Source organism: Drosophila virilis, chromosome X (assembly GCF_030788295.1).
Source record: "Drosophila virilis strain 15010-1051.87 chromosome X, Dvir_AGI_RSII-ME, whole genome shotgun sequence".
NCBI classification, from domain to species: domain Eukaryota; kingdom Metazoa; phylum Arthropoda; class Insecta; order Diptera; family Drosophilidae; genus Drosophila; species Drosophila virilis.
In genome coordinates, this window is record NC_091543.1 from 10653875 (window position 1) to 10671928 (window position 18054).

Genomic DNA, 18054 nt, shown 5'->3' on the forward strand with positions numbered 1-18054 from the left:
GCACTGGACACAGCCGAGACAGCTGGAGCCGAATGGAGCTATGTGTGCATGTGTGTGTGTGTGTGTGTGTGTGCATGTGTGTGTGTGTGTGTGTGCGGGGCAACAACTCTCTTTCCACGCTGTATCTCAATCTGTTGCCGAGCTGCTGTTTCGCTTCGTGTTGTCATTAAAATGTAAATCCATTTAATTAACATTTTCCGTTCAAAGACGACCACCAAAAGATAGCAGCAACAACAGCTCAAGAATTGTTATAAATTGTAAATAAATGTTGTTGTTATTTAAATGAAATGTCCATAAACTTGCTGTCTGGGCAGCTACTGCGGCAGCGTGAGCGTGAGAGTTTTGACAAGGCCCAAAAACAATCAGAACAGGCAGCACAGACACACAGAGAGAGGGACAGAATGAGGAGACATATAGAGAGAGAGATAGAGCGAGAGAGAGAGAGAGAGAGAGAGAGAGAGGAGCAGAGGAAGAGCGGAGTAGAGACAACAACAGGGCTGCAACATGAGTCGTGTGTGCGATACAGGGTTTGAGCCAGCGCCTTCACTTCACAAAATTGTAATCGAACAATTCAATTTTGCATTGGCAAAAATAAATTATTCCAGCTACGCACTCAATTAAATCGCCAGCCGTCATTGGCATCATCCAATGTCTTATGGTTCGCTTTTTTTTTTATTTTTTTATTTTTGACATCATACATTGTACGAGAACCTAGCTGTCTACCTCTTATAATCTAAGAGTTATGCTCCAAAAACTAAAAAGTATGTTAAAATGTTAGGTCTTAATTGATACACTTATCGATTTATTTAAACGTATTGCAAACGTGCGCTGTATACCCCTTACAGTGTCCTTTATTACTTACAGGGTATTCAATATCAACGCCTGGGTGGTGTCTGCCGCATCGGGGCAACATTCTGTGAGATTGGTCGTATTTTGTATCTTTTGTCTTGCTGTTTGCTTCGACCATTAAATTATGCATAATTTACAGATGAATATAAAAGCCGCTGCATGGTGGGTCTGCCCCGCCAAACCCTGCTCCCCTATCTAGCCCTGCCTCTGCCTTTGCTCTGCTAGCTTAATTAAGACATGTTTCGAGCCGCGTTTCGTGTTGATATTTATGGTATAGATCGCTCAATATGCATATCGATTTAGCTTTCGGAAAGCAGCTTAAGACAATCCCGGCGACAGCTTCATAAAGTCCCGAGTTCCCATCTACGCCGACGGGCGACATTGTCATTGTCATCATCATCATCATCGTGATCATCGTGATCATCGTGATCATCGTGATCAGCGCGATCATCATTGCCATCATTGTCGTTGTCGGCGCCTTCAATTATGTCCATAATTGGTCAACAGGTAGCCGAAAATGGTTTTGGTAGCTGCCTGTTGCCTAATTGAGCGGCCAACCAACTGGCCATGCGGCAACTGGGGAGTGTGAGAGCAAGCCAAAGATTAGCCACGTACAGCGGTGCTTCAGAACTTGGCTTAGGAAAGTGGGCTCGATAAAGCCAGTCGAATTCTCAAAATTATGTATCAAAATCGCAGTGCCAGTCTTGAGCACTGCGTAGCACGGGCTCGAAGCCCAGGATGAAGTCTTTGGCTTGGCCGAAGATGTCAGAGGTCATAAAAAGTAAAAATCGATAAATTTGATATATATCATTTGATATGATCGATCGCAGCTTAGCTTACGCACAATTATTGCGGCAGCAAGTGCACATACTAACTTAAGCAGAATCTTAAATAACTCTCCGCAATAATCAGTCAAGCAATTAGTATGAAGCCTGTTCACGCTTCGCGCTAATCGATATATATGTATATATCGATAAGTAAACTATATTAGTGGTCAGAGCGATTTACATGCCTTCACGGCACTTTAAGTTTTCGCAGCTACTCAAAAGCGCATACCAATTGCAGAACATTGCAACTAGCTGTAATTTGAGGCAGTTTCTACTGCTGCTGTTGCTGTTGCTGTTGTTGCTGCTGGCATTCACTCACGATCAAGTGGAGATATCGCTGTGGAAGTCGCGATGCGGTCAGTCGATGCAACTGTCGATAACCGTTAGCGATCGTCCGTGTTATTGCCTCTGCTGGTTGCATGTGAACAAAACATGCCAAATCAAAGTGTGAGTGATCATTCAATTAAGCAGCACGCCAACCGGCAACAACAACAGCAATAACAACAACCGACAGCAGCAACAACAAGCTGACGACAGCAATCACATAGCAACAACAACAGCAACAGCAACTGCAGTGCCATCATCAGTTAAATTATGTGATAATATGCCAACAATGAGTGTGCAACAGCAACAGCGACAGCAATCACAACAACAGCAGCAGCAACTACAACAGCGATCAACAGCAACTGCAACAGCAACAGCAATCAACACGCAAAAGCCCAAAACAAACGTGTCACTGGCAGCAGGGCGGCGCAGGAGGTGCGCAATTGAGTATCGGGCCACATGACTAGCGTGAAAGATGCGGCCCCAACGGCAACAGCACGTAAAGCCCCGCAGCAACAGCAGCAGCCACAGCAGCAACACACAGTAACACCAAAATTGCTGTTGCCTTTTTTGGTTTTAGTTGCCGGCGGCTCAATCAGTTTGTCACCCGGGCGATATATAGAGTGATTAAGTGGCCCATGGATTGGATTCGAGTTGACCAACTGGACACAAGGTGGCCGGACCGGGCTGCTGGCCGCAGCCTAGAAACGTGCCGCAATGCAACAGCAGCAATTGCTGAATTTTGCATTAGTTGCACGCGGGCAATCATATACGAAAAATCTAGACAATATTTGACGCATAATTGCATTAGAGCTGCTTGCCAATCAATTCAATCAGCGCATAAAATCACAACAGCAACACCAACAACAGCGGCAGCAGCAGCAGCAACTAGAGCTGCCAGCAAGTGAACGCCTGTCTTTTGTCTGGCTTGGCAACGCAACAACAAATACAATCACAACTGAGAAGCAGCAGCAGCAGCAACAACAACTACAACAACAGCAACTGTTGCTGCTGCTGCTGATTTGTTGCTTGTTGTGTGACGACAACGACGACTGCGTGGCGTCCGTGTAATCGCACTTCATGTCTAATTAGACTTGTTTATGCCCATTTGGAAAACTGAAATGCAGCAGCAGCAGCAACAACAACAACCACATTACTGTGGTGCATGCACATATTATTTTATTTTTTATGGCTATCTTCACGGTTATTTTCATTTAAATCGCAATTCAAACTCGGCAGCTCGTCGAGTCGCCGTCGAATGACATTTTAAATGACAATTTTGCGCCTTTTGCAATTCATTTTATTTATTTTTTTTTTTATATTGTTCCCCGCCGCTGAACGCACCCCAGCAACAGTTGAGTTGCATGAAAAAATGCGAAGTTCGTTGCGTGGCAGCAGGAGAGAAAGAAAAAAAAATTGAATAAAATTGAATGTAATAATGCAAATTGTTTTATCAATAAATTCTAGACACATGCAAAACGCACAACTCGCAACGAGTAATTGTTGCTGTTGCTGCTGCTGTTGTTGTTGTTGTTGTTGTTGCTGCTGCGGCAGCCTAAATGAATTTATGTGTCAATAAATTTAAAGCAAATTAGCAAACGACGTTTTAAGTAGACGACGACGAACAACGCGCTTTGCGCCAACGATTTATGGACTAGGCAGCGATTCAGCGTCCCATTCAGCTCAGCTCACCTCAGCTCAGCTCAGCAGAGCTCAGCTCAGCGTCTCGGCGATTTGATTGATGAGCGAGTTGAGCGCACGGCAAGCCGTTTGCCGCTTACCGCTTGCCGCTTGCCAATAAACTGTTGCCTTTTAAAGCCGGCCCCAAATCGGCCATGTCAGAAGCAATTCGCTGGCAGTGAATGCGTTTGCGTTAGCGATTGCGAGTGTTAGGCCGTGTGGAGCTGCCGCACAGCCAACTGCAGCGAGTGTCCAGGCCAAAATGGCGACGCCGGCAATTAATCAGTTTTGTTTTGTTTTTTTTTTTTTTTGCCAGCCTTTGGCTTTTGGCCAGGCAATAAAAAGCCACAGTCACTGCCTTTAAGCGATTGCACACTGCATGAATTAATGGCTGCCTATTCGACTAGTCGTTGCAGCATTCACATTAATTAAGTAGACACGTCAACGAGTCCAGTCAATTGACGAGTGCCAGTTAAGTGTAGCGTGAGAATCAATTTAATTTAAATTCTATTTGACTAGCATATAACTTGATTATTAACTCGTTGCCGCTCTACTCGTTGATGTTGTTGTTGCTTAGCGGATTGCTTCTTTACTCGTTCTTGATCTAAATGTTATTTTACTTGCTACTCTGCTCTACTTTACTCATCTTTCTATTGGTTGTCATAATCGTTCTGCGTTTCTTCTGCTGCTATTGTTTATTCTCTTATTATAATAGATAGACTAAATACTCGTTATTTTCCTACATGTTATTTCTCTACTCGTTGTAGTTTGACTCGTTATTGCTTTAGTAATAGTAGCTGCACTCGTTATTGCTACTTCGTTATAGCTTTACTCTTATTGTTCTAGTATACATTCAGGTGTCACTTGGTTTTGAGCTACTCGCTGTTGCTTTACTCGTTAATATTCTTGACGTTACTTTACTGACTCACTTGTTGCTCCTCCTGTAAACGTTTATATATATATGATTAGTCAGTGCTCTAGAGATTTCAATTTCTTATAGACTACTCGCTGTTGTGACACTCGCTATAGCTCGACTGGACGTACCGTTCCTGCGTCAATCAGTGCTTTTCACTTATCTTCGCTCTTAAGCTTCACTTGCCAAAGTGCTGATCTCTAGTTGCTGCGGCTTTCTTTAGCTGCATTCAGCAAACTAGTTACACAATTATATTGCTGTCAACAACAGGAGCAACAACTGCAACCATCTTATTAGTCACACCTCTGTGCATGACACCACAAACGCCATTGGTGGTCTCTTTTAGAGAGGGCGTGCAAATCAAGTGCAGATACAAGATACAGTCATAAGAGGGGCAACTAGCCAGCCGGTTGTTTTTGTTGTTGCTGTTGCTGTTGCTGTTGCTGCGGTTGTCGGTGGTGTTGTTGTTGTCGCCATCAACAACAGCAGCAGCAGCAGAGGCAGCCAGAGCCACTGCTAGAGCAACAGCCTAAAGTCTAAGTCTTGTTTTTTAAAGTTACATGAACAAAATGGCGAAGTCTGTCGCCAGACGTAGCTGCAGCAGCAGCGGCAGCAGCAGCAGCAGCAGCGGCAGCAGCAGCAGCAGCAGCTTGTGAGGTCCACACGCAGCAACAGCAACAAGAACCGAAAACAAGCTGAAGGCACACAGACTATGCCCGGTCAGGTCTAGAGCTTTACGGCCTAGACGGAGCACTGTCCTGCACCGCAGCACCCGCACCATGTGCTTGGGCTTGGGTTCGTTTCGGTTTGGGCTCTGTTGTCGTTTAATCGAAGTCGATTCGACGAGTTATGGTAATTAAAAAGGTGTTCCTTCTTGCAACAGTCGCGAATGTCTTTGCTTGGGGGGTCTCGCGGTTCGACTGCGCTCTCTGCAGACAAATTCATATTTTATGACAAAACCTTCGTTTCCCCCCCGTTTCGCTCTCCTTTGCCACCAACTTGCGCTCGCTCTCTGTCGCTCCACAGGTCTGGTCTGGACGGCTCGTGCACTTTGGTGGGTGGTCGCCTACAGGAATGTCGTCGACTTGCCACAGTCTACAGCCATTTGCAATGTCTTTGTGCAGTTTGCCTGTGAGTGTGTGTACCTGTGTGTGTGTGTGTGTGTGTGTGTGTGTGTGTGTCTTTGCCTCTGTTTGGGCCTGTCAAGTTTTGTCAAGTTACTGCCGCCAAACGGAATACTTTATGCCGTTTTGTGTGTTTGTTTTATTTTTTTTTGTTTTTTTTGTGGTCTCATTGCATTTTCGCATGCTAAGCGAACTAATCTTATGCTCTCTCCTTCTCTCTTCCACACTCTATGCCCGTCTCTTTCTCCTGCTGCTGTAGACAATACTGAACTCAATGCATAAGTATCAGCCGCGCTTTCATTTGGTGCGAGCCAACGATATCTTGAAGCTACCATATTCCACGTTTCGCACGTACGTATTCAAGGAGACGGAGTTTATTGCGGTGACTGCATATCAAAACGAAAAGGTAAGCTATACTCAATATAGACGACGATCAGCCCTGAATGAATGCCATTAAAATAAATATCGTTATTTTCGTTTTACAGATAACTCAGCTGAAAATTGACAACAATCCCTTTGCGAAGGGCTTTCGTGATACGGGTGCTGGCAAACGTGAAAAGAAGTGAGTATCACTAGAGTTAAGCAATTTCTTTGAGCACATATATGCATTTCCTACATATCTATATATATATATATAAGGGTTCGAGTCTCGACTAAGAAGCTTCCTTTTTGGGCGAATACTTTGGTCAAAGTTTTGCATAAAAAGTAGCAACAATGCCGAAAGTTACATCCAACGTTTCGGCGTCGGACCAACAAGCGGCAGGTCGCTGGTTGAAATGCGATAATAATTTTTCATTTTATTTATTTTAAAAACGTGTGCCAGTACATAATTTTTTAATATTGGTTATAGCTTGAATTAAAATCAGCACAGTTCACAGTTTCAGAGGAAGGCTCCTATACTAAACTAGTTCCTTGTCAACCTTTGAGTCATTCCCTAAAAGAGTTTACTCTGCATTAGCTGAAACTGGGCAAATATATGAACAATCCTTGAGGATAATTTAGGATTGAAAGTGATTTTTCTATGCGAATACTTCTTCGAGCATAATTTTTGCTAGATTATCTGAGTCTAGCGATGCGCTTCCTCTGGCAAGTGCTAGATCAACCGCTCTTGTTGTCGAAGGATCACCTGCAAGGCTAGCTCTTATCGATGTTTTTAGCAGAAAGTACCTGGAATTCCAAGCATGTCCTCAGAGCTATGTCGTTTTGCGATGGAGCTTATCTCCGCGCGTCAAGATTTGTCTGCTAGCCAGTCCTAGTACCAGTCCGTGTTAGCTATTGCACTTGGAATGCGAGGTACTCTGTGGCCAGGAATAGTTGAGCTTGGAAGTGATTTTCACTTTAAGCAAGCGGTATATTAAATCAACTCTTTTCGTCTTCAGCTTGGCTCATCTGACGTTTTGCCTAAATTCAAGTTTGCAATCCTCTCTGATTCAATTAGCTTGCAAATGCGCTCATAAGTTTGGCTGAATGCGGCATTAGAGGACAATACAATAAGCTCTTCACTCTGTCTGACTGTCCATCTGTCTGCATGTCTGCTTTATGTCTGTTTGGCTGGACAGCTCCGAATTTGAATTGAACACGAAATCGAAACCCTCAATTCACAAAGCTCAAACTCTCACTCGCTCAAAGTACTTTATGCTGACCGCCTCAAAAAGCAAACTAATCAGCACTTTGAGCCTTGGGTGGGAGGCAGTTGGTCATTGGGAATTGGCTCGTCTTTGGTATTTGCCGTCAGGCCAAAGCTCGTTTGTCTAGCTTGACTCTGTGCGCTCATTTGACTTGCTTGTATCTGTATCTGTTGCTGTATCACTGCCTTGATTAGCAGACATTAATTTTTGTCAAATCTGTGCGGAACTAATTAGCCTGCTGCTTGTCAAATTGCAACTCATACAAAAGCGCCAAACGTCAGGGACTGACCGGGGTGGCATGGTATGCGGAATTCCAGCCTGAGTCCGAGTGGCCACAAAGTCAACATATTGATGAGCTCCGGCTGCGGCTGCGGCTGCTGTTTATCATCATGATGTCGTTGGCGATGATGATGATGATGATGACTGGCACCTTTGGTCTGGCCCCCAACACTCTCCCCGACTATACATAAAGCCACCCACCAGCTGTGCGCTTGTAATCCATATTGATGGATTGATTTCAATTTCCTGTTGGCCGAACGAGCACGCCCGCAGTGCAATTCAGCGTGGGCGCTGATCAAATGCTTTCTGACTTTTTCGCAATTGTTTTTGAAGGATAACCCAAAAAGTCAACACACAACAGCAATGGGGGCATTCGACTAGAGCCTGGAGTGGTTCCGGTTTCCGGCCACAGCAGCAGAGACCGAGACCGAGACCGATACGGAGACGGAGACGGAGACGGAGTCGGAGTCGGCCAGTCCTGTTTGAAATCTGTGACTTAGCATAATGATGAATGACATTTAATAGCTAGCTCAACGTTTTGTTAAACGTTACAAATCAATTTTCACTTTGTGTGTGTGTGTGTGTGTGTGTCTGTGTGTTTGTGTGTAACTGACAATGACAAGACGATGATGAGCTGCGGCGTATTTGGACAGGCACTGGGAACGACTTCATCAGTCTTCTGACTTCTGTTTGCTGCATTGACACAAACAATTTACTTGCGGCCCTTTCCGTTGAGTTGTTGTAAAACTGATTACAAGCGCCTTGATTGACATTAGCTGCCTCCCGGAGTCCCCAGCCCTGCCCTGCCTAGCCCCAACCCCCAATTGCAACCGCCCTCCCCCTTGCCGTGCTGTCTGTTTAGCTCTTGTCTAGTTTCCTTTTATGCTTAGCACCCATTAATATGCCCAAAACGGGTATAAACGTTTGCCAATCAATATATGTACGCACACAAATCGACTGTCTCGTCCACATTAAGTATTTATGTTCTCGATCGAGACGCGAGACTGCGTCGTTTAAGCCATGTCTGACCGCAAACTGCTTCCATTTTCTCAAAAACCGATAAATATCGATTGCCAATTCTCCTATTTTGTGTAGATCTCGGCAATAATACGAGTCAGATGCAACAAATTTTAATCGTTTACCCATTTAACAAGTTGAGCATACACAAATCAAGATTATTTTTTAGGTTTTCCATTCGTTCTTTCACAAATCGATAAATATCGATATGCAATAAAATCACTTGTCTAAATAGCACTTGCATACAAAGTGATTGTGCTCTGTATTAGCAAGCAGACATTAAGTTAATTGCACGTATCGATTGTTATCGATTTCTAAACCCACCGCGCTTTCAGCCTATCTTATGTTTGGATTCTCAAATATTAGTCACAGTTAATATTATTATCATTCGCTTAGCTGATTAAAGGGTATCTGCGTGTCGGCCATTTCTATCCGCTTGAGGTTTCTATTTGCCTCCGACTGTCAGCAAAATGCATGCATTGCCTGCTTTTGTCAGCCAACCAACAGACCCTGGCTTCCCCACAAACCGCCCGCTGCGATTGTCCTACTGAAATTTGACTGGTCATTGCTGTGACAGCCATGTGTCAGGTTTTTGGCTTGCGCTTCGGTTTCGGTTTCGGTTTTGGGGCAATTATTAATGAAGTGCCTGCGCTCAAATGTAGACTATGGCTTAATACCCTTGCAGAGTGCACTATCTATAACGGCCATGATGTGTCTAGTCAGTCAAATATACTTATTATATTCCATTTCTTGTTTTCTGTTTCTATGCAAACGTCTAGCTCGGCTGCCAATACGCAACCTGCCTCAAATCTATCTGTTCCATGCTCTCTTCATTCTCACGGAGAATGCTATATGCCACATGCTATATGTTATATGCTATATGCTATATGCTATATGCTATATGCTATATGCTATATGCTATATGCTATATGCTATATGCTATATGCTATATGCTATATGCTATATGCTATATGCTATATGCTATATGCTATATGCTATATGCTATATGCTATATGCTATATGCTATATGCTATATGCTATATGCTATATGCTATATGCTATATGCTATATGCTATATGCTATATGCTATATGCTATATGCTATATGCTATATGCTATATGCTATATGCTATATGCTATATGCTATATGCTATATGCTATATGGTATATGCTATATTCCACATGCCACATGCTAAATTCTATATGCTATATGCTTTATGCTATGTGACATATGCTATATGATATATGATATGTGCCATATGCCATATAAGCTATATGTTTAATGGGAAAACAAAGTCATTTCAAAGATATCTTTACAATTCTGTTCGCCTATTTGCAAAGCTTTTTTAATCTGCGGCTTGCTCAAAGTAGCCATTCATATATTTGCTTTTTATGTTTTGTTTTGTCTTTTTTTTTTCCTTTTTATGATGATTATTTTTGGTGCTAAGGCGTCGTGTGTAGGAGTTGGAGGGTTGCTGCAAGCCACTAAAGCGCTTAGCTAACTTTTTGCATAGACTTTCAATTAGCCCGAATGCCCAATGCCCGGGCCGGGCCGGGTCGGGCCCATTAAATCTGGGCAATTAGTGCGACTTAGGCAAACTCGAGCCTTTTGTCAATTGGCAGCAACAACAACAACAACAACAACAACAACAAAGAAAAAACAAAACACATTTTAAGCAGCTCAACGCGGCAGCAACTTTTTGTGGTCAACCCTTTTTTTTGCAGCCAGCCAGCGACTGAGCTGCGCTTCATTAGCAGCAGCAGCAACAACAACAACAACTTGCCACAGAAACAACAACAACAACAACAACAACAACAACAATGCCGTGACGACATTTTCAGTGCTCGCTCGTCCTGTGACTTGGGTGTCGCTGCACAGCAAGCGCCGCTAATTGGTGGCAACTATGCCGCAGTCAATTGCCCCACCCTGTCCCCCCACCCTCTCTCACTCTCTCTCTCTCTTTCATTCCGCTCAGACAACTGCGCAACTTCCGGCGGAATGATATTCATCTCGCCGGTCACATTGCCCCCGTCACCCCGCTCGAAACTCTTTGCAATTGCCTTTGCAGTGGCCGCGGGCGCAACGGAAATCTAAAGTGAAAACCGTTTTAACAGCAGCAGCAGCAGCCGCAGCAAACGAGAAGCTGCCAGCAATTGAAATTCCTTTTTATATTTATTTGCCAGCCAGTATTGTGCCACACCCCCTGAACACCCCCCCCCCCCCCCCCCCCCTGACCATAGCTGCCGTGCCACATGCTGCTGCAGCCAAATAGCCGCAGGCGTTAGTTGACAATTGGCGCACTTTTTTATTTGCTTCATCTGCCCCCCCCCCCCCTTTCGCCCTCCTCTTGCTCTGCATGCTTCTCTGTTAATTTACCAATGTTGTGCTGGGCGTGGCTCGAGTGGGCGTGTGTGCGGACTGGTTTTAGCCGCACATTTAGATATAATTCAAAAATTACAGAGCAGCGCAATTTCAACAACTTTCGGCGCCCCATACTACCGCCCACGCCCCGGCACGGGTGTGTTTGGGGGGAGGGGGAGGTGAAAGGTTTTCAGCACAAAAGCCAAGATAAACGTCTTAGTTGCCTTTTGTGCGAGTGCTGAAATTTATGGTTGAGTTACATGTGAGCCACAGGAGCGGTTTAGCGTCAGACGCCCCAATTGGGCGCACCTCCAGCCACGGGGCGTAAAGAAATGGGAATTTTTGGGCATGCCAAGCTATTTGCACTTGCTCTGAATAACATTTGAGAGTCAATGTCTCTGGAATAAGTGAAACGGGGTATAAATTTGATCAATAACAAGTTAAGATTTATTGGTGAGATTTTAGTGGAAAGTTTTGTAAACATTTTACTGTTAATTTCATTGTTCATGGCTTCATAATCCCATTTTTGCCAGCAACAAATTATTGTTAGCTTTTTTATTCAACGGCTTATTTGTTATTTAAATTTAGTAGATATTGTAGGCAGTATTTTCGGCGCCCCATTTTAGGCGCCGTTGTTGTTTCTAGCCTAACCCGCGTCCTTGTTGTTAGCTGTTGCCCTTTGTTGTTAAGTGGGTGGGCCCGTAAAGCTGCCTAGATTAACACAAATTGATTTGCTATTAAATTAGGTATATACACAAGACACACACACATACACACAGTCGCACACAGGTGATGCGAAGTACGTGGAAAAACAGTTAAGTGTAAAAGAAGACGCCTGTGGCGAAATTGCGAACTCCTGTCTATGGGTGGTTCCGGTCTTTGTGGTTGCTGTGATAATGATACACACATGTCCGTGTGCCGTGTGTGCCTGTGTGTGCCTGTATGCGTGTGTGTGCGTGTGTGTGTGTGTGTGTGCTAGTAAATTGCCCAATTTGCGAGCACGGCCTGGCGCTGGCAGCGTTGCTTTGATGTGTGAACAACAACAAAAAAGCAAACGTACAAAATGCACGGACCTAGTTTGGCAGGGTTGCGCGGGGCAGTTGTGGCGGCTTTAGATAGAGTGGAGGTGGGGGGAGAAGGAGGGTGAGGGGAGCTTACGGTATATTACGGCCAGTGCAGACACTAAATTACACTAACGTGTTTTGAATTATTTTTCAATTTCATTGTCGGCCCAGACACAGACTGCCGCCTGTTTCCGCCTGCCATTGTTACATTTCAATTAAGGTTCCGGTTATACATGTATATATATATATATATATATATTTATCCCCCCTGCCCCCTCCTCCACCCATCCTGCGACCCGGAACAGCAGCCCCTTGCCATGCCCATGCCAGGCATTCATATGCCTGCAGCGTCGTTTTATCATTTAACAGATATTCCCAGCTAGCACAAATATTATGCCAGTGCCTCGACTAGCCAACAAAATGCCTAATGGACGCAAAAATAAAATAAGAGCGTTGCCAAAAAGGCGGCACGCCCCAAAAGTGCCAGTGTTGCAAAATGTTCGCATTCGATTACATTTCAGTTTAGCCGATTTTCGGCTAAGTTCATTTACATTAGTAACAACAGTTATTTTCTTTAGAGTTTCGTACTCTATGGAATTGTCTCTTGTTTTTTATTTGATTTTGCCTTTAGACTAAAGCACATGAGATTAAAGATATTTATTGTTAGTCTGTGATATTTTAGACAAATTAATTATAGCCTACGATTAGTCTGGGACTCGAACCCAGAATCAGAATAGTATAAATTTGGCTTAGAATAATCCACAGTTGGACTTATAATTCACAGTTCGACTCAGCGTTTCGGCATGCTGAGATTAAATAGAGATCAGAGATCTTCAAAAAGGCCCAAGCTTGCTTTTCCTATCATTTAATATATCATATAACATGGCTTTACCATGGCCAAAGTGCATTTAGACAATTGGATGTTCTAATTTGTTTTGTTTTCTCGTACAACTGTTGTTACAGGCAGGCGCTAATGTCCAATCGAGGGTCCGACTCGGACAAACTGAATCCCACGCATGTGAGCAGCTCGCGAGCACCGCTCCATTTGGGGCATGCTGGTCGGCCGCCACATTTGCATCCGGCGCATGCCGCGGCACTGCTCGATAATCAGCAGGACGATGAGGATAAGCTATTGGATGTGGTGGGCCCGCCGCAGAGTCCGCTGTTGCCGTTGAGCCACTCGCTGCAGCAGATGCACGCGCACCAGCATTCGGGTGAGTTATTAAACAGCAGCAGATTTTTACTGAGCTGTATCCAATTGATTTAAGCAACATGTCTAACTGTTGAATTTTCTTTTTTTTCTATTTGTTTTCATTCCATGCAATTGGTTGCTCGTCACTCGCTCTCGTTATTATTTACTCGCTACTCGTTTCTCGCAACTCGTCACTCGCCGCTCGCCACTCGCTACTCGTATGATTAGCAGCACTGGCTGCCTGGTTCAATCATTTGGCTGGCGCTGGCGCCGGTGAGCATGCGGCAGCGGCCAATGCAGAGGACGCACTGCGTCGCCGTCTGCAGGCGGACGATATGGAACGCGATGGCAGCGATTCGAGCTGCTCGGAGAGCGTCGGCGGCAGCACCGGCGGTGCCTTTCGTCCCACCTCAACGGGCAGTCCCAAAGAGGGCGTAGGCGGCGGTGCAGCTGCTGCGGCGGCTGCGGCCGCGGCCGGTCTCAATGCGGCCGGCAGCTATCCCTCGCCCAATATATCTGTGGGACCACCAATACACCCGTCGCCGCATCTGTTGCCTTACCTCTATCCGCACGGACTCTATCCGCCGCCGCATCTGGGTCTGTTGCACAATCCGGCAGCGGCCGCAGCCATGAATCCCGCCGGCCTCAATCCGGGCCTGCTGTTCAATGCGCAGCTCGCGCTGGCTGCCCAGCATCCGGCGCTGTTCGGGCACGCCTATGCGGCCGCCGGACATACGCCCGTCTCGCCGTTGCAGGGCCTAAAGAGCCATCGCTTCTCGCCGTACAGCTTGCCGGGCAGCCTGGGCTCGGCCTTTGATGCGGTGACGCCCGGCTCGAATGCAAATCGCAGCGGCGGCAATGGCAGCGCGGATGCAGCAGCGCCGCCCAATCTGCTGCCCGCTGGCAGCGGCGGCCTGGGCCTGGACAATGGACCTCGCAGCCTGAGCTCCAGTCCGCGACCGCGCGCCTCGTCGCACTCGCCGCCAACGCGGCCCATATCAATGTCGCCGACAACGCCGCCATCGCTGCTGAAGCGGCAGGCGCAGCACTCGCCGTCGGAGCTCAAGAGCATGGAAAAGATGGTCAACGGCCTCGAGGTGCAGCACAATGGCAGCGCTGCGGCAGCGGCGGCAGCAGCAGCAGCAGCGGCAGCGGCTGCCTCATTGCTATCGGAAGAAACGGCGCAACTGCATCACACCCAGGCGCATCACACACATCCGCACACACATCATACGCACGGACAGACGCACGGACACGGGCATCATGCAGCGGCCGCAACGGATCAGTGACAATTACAGGACGGCCGCTCCGACTGCGAGGAGGGCGGCCCCGATGCCGATGACGATGACGACGACGAGCACGATCGCAGCTCTGTCATCGATCTGGATGTCGATGTCTGACCGCAAACGGTGCAGCTGCAGCAGCTTTAGCTCGCGCCCAACAGCAGCAGCTGGGGCCCAGCATTGGCCCGCGCTCCGGCCCTGGCCAGCGGTGGCAGTTAACCAACACTGCGCTTCAGTGTAAATAGCGCCAGCGATCTACATTAGGCATATTTGTAGCATATAGCATCTAGTACACACACACACACACACCCAGACACACACACACACACGCACCTAATACCCATAGAGCCTAGAGACGTTGCGGGTCGCTTTGCGTATAGCTGTAATCCGATATATATATATGTGTTTTTTTTCTTGTGTGTAATCGATATAAGCAACGCCTAGCCTGTAAAGTTTTTGTGATGCGCAGGACCCGCCAGCTTTGTAAACCTAGTTTAAAGAGAGAGAGAGAGAGAGAAAGAGCGAGAAACATAGTAGAAGAAAGCGAGGCGAGAGAGAGAGAGAGAGAAAGAAAGAGAGAGATATTTGCTTTCGTTTCCTTAAACGTAGCCCAGTGCTCTGGCAATTAGTTCAAGCTTTTTGCATTATTCCCTCCCCCCACCACCCACAATTACTAGCACTTAAGCAGAACAACTTTATATATATATATATATATATATATATATATATATATATATATATATATATATATATATATATATATATATATATATATATATGTATGTAGCACACACACACACACACACACACACACTCAAACATATTTCTTCATAGATGATATTAAAAAAGAGCGACCGAGAGGGAGCGGCAAAAAAACGCGCCCAGCAGCAGACAAAATGATATGCATATGTATATACATATATATACGTCTGCATATATGCATATATATATATATATATTGATATTCTACGATTGAAACAAATTAGCAACATCAAAGATGGCGCCTATATATATATACACACACACCCACACATATACGTGTAAATCTAAATACAATGTAACCTTTGACAAAAAGCAGCAAATGCGAAAGAACACAAGAAAAAAGCGTAAAAAAAAAACAAAAACAAAAACAAAACTAAAAAAAAATAACAAAAAAAAAAAGAAAAGAAAAGGCATAACAAAATAAGCATGCAAAGAGCGAACATTTTTTTTCTTAGTCATAGGATGAAATTTTTTTTTTTAGTAATCGTAATTGAGTAAAATAAGAAAAGAAAAAAGCCCCCAAAAAAAAAAACTCAAAATAAAAAAATAAAATAAATGAAAAACAAAAAAAAATTTGCGCAAAAAGCGAAAGCATTAACTATATTTAAACTAATTTATGTAGTTCTTAAGTACCGTGTACCATAACATCCATACAAATGCATAATTTATATTAATTTGGAGCACACCAGCAGCCCGAGAGCCACCTCCCCTCTCCCCTCCCCTCCACCATCCAGTGCATGTCGAGTGGGTTTTAGATGGGGCTGGGCCGGGCAGGCAGGTATTATTCTGGCAAAACCCGCCCTCCCCCCCCCCCCCCCCCCCCCCCCCCCCCCCCCCCCCCCCCCCCCCAGGGCAGCCCACTGTTCTGGTTCCACAGCGTTCACGAGCTTCTCCTCTTCTTCTTGTAGACACTTAGTAGCAGCGACACACACTCACACGCACACACACACACACACACACAGCCAGTTAAAATGCAGCATATAGCACAGTTTCACGATATTGCATCCTATAAAACAAGTTCTAATGTATTTTACTTTTTGTTTAACATACATTTTTTTAACTTTTTTTTTGCTAATTTTTAAGTTCTAAAACCAAAGAACAAGACACTTTTTTTTTGTATATTTATAATTCTTTAGAACAGACTCGGAATAGCTACTTAGTATTATTGTGTGTGTTTTATTTTAATCATATATATATCCTATATAACATGTATACATATATACATATATATATATATATATATATATATATACATATATTTATATTTATATCCACCAACTTTTTTTTTTTTTTTGTAAATTAAGTGAATTATTAAAAGGCATTCAACGCATGTTCCTCGCATAAGTTTAGAGCGACAAAGACGCAGCAAACAGCAACTGCTTTAAGTTTCAAACACGACCCTCTAACCCCTGACCACCACCCACCCAAGAACCTAAAAACAATATGCACACACACACACACACACACACACACGCACACACACACACGCACACACACACACACACACACACACACAGACACACACACACACACGGACACACATACACACACACACACACAGACAGACAGACAGAGAGACAAATGAGCAAAATATTCGAAAAATTTACAAAAAGGAAATAAAAAGCAAAAAGTAAATAATGAAAAAGAAAACAGCAAAGTTGTAGCGCAGTTTGTTTTCCTTATATACCGATATATATATAATTAAGTTTTACACGTTAGGTTACTATAAAAAAATATATTTCAATTTATTATTTTCACTTAACGGCTACTTTTGTTGAGTACATTCAGATTTGCTTCCCGAATAAGAACTGATTTATCTAACTGTTGCGGTCGCTTAGCAAACTTCGCTTTGAGAGAGTTTGAGTCAAAATTGAGTGAAGTTTGAGCTGCGTCAGCAATTATGCGTGGGATAGTACTCTGATGGGAACATTGACAGTGGCGTGATATTTAGGGTGAATTGTTTATGTCTACCAAAGGGGGACAGTTTGATCTTGACCAATGTCGATGTTATCACCAGGCTCTTTGTTTACAATATTAGAAATGTTTATAGTTGTGCTTATGCTTATGTGCTAAGTTATGTTAAAGGGTGGGTGCGACTATGGATATGTCACTCCCCCAACCATTAGAAAAGTGCCTGTCCTCAGGTGTTTAAGTTTGGATATAGTGTAACATTTTCTTCTTTTAGAATTGGTATATCTCCTATTATTGTAGGTGTTTCTTCTACTTTGGGTTTTTTATATTTTATAATTAATTTCTTAGGTATGCTTTTGAACTTATATGTCAAATACAGTGTTAAACTTATTAATATGATTACAAATATGGTTATTGTAATTATCTGGAATACATTGTTAAATTTTGTATGTGCATTTATAATTTGTTTCGTTTGTACAAACGAAAGTGGTTCTAATTTTATAACATCATTGCTTACGTAAATGCTTTGAGTATAATCTAACATATTGTTTGAAATTGAAATTTCATTAATTTGCAATGAACAATTAAAGATTTTTATTATATTGTTTCCTTCTATTGTTATTTCGTTATTTATACAATTATGGTTTAATATAGTTTTTGGTAAATTCCAAGTTAAAATTATATTTGGTTCTATGTAGTTGATTTGAAAATTTTGCAAAATTTTAGTATAACTACATTCTGATGTTATTTGGTTTAAAATTCCTGTTAAACATTCATTATTAATTAATTTTTTTGTTTCTCTGCTATAAACTTTTTTATCTTGGGTAAAATATTTTTCAT

The 18054-nt window shown here is 43.8% G+C and overlaps 1 protein-coding gene across 5 annotated transcripts in view; it reads left to right on the forward strand.

Moving 5' to 3' along the window:
- The window catches only part of bi (T-box transcription factor bifid), a 110714-nt gene extending 95591 nt beyond the window's left edge, over positions 1–15123 (forward strand). For 3 of the 5 annotated variants that reach the window (XM_070208041.1, XM_070208052.1, XM_002057154.4), the window contains 4 exons: positions 5977–6123; positions 6203–6279; positions 13030–13280; positions 13487–15123. In XM_070208041.1, coding sequence (XP_070064142.1) covers positions 5977–6123; positions 6203–6279; positions 13030–13280; positions 13487–14547 — 1536 coding nt within the window. In that variant the 3' untranslated portion in view covers positions 14548–15123. The remainder of the gene's footprint in view (positions 1–5976; positions 6124–6202; positions 6280–13029; positions 13281–13486) is intronic. The other 2 variants (XM_070208044.1, XM_070208054.1) reach the window with 1 other exon arrangement.
- The last annotated feature ends 2931 nt before the right edge of the window (positions 15124–18054 follow it).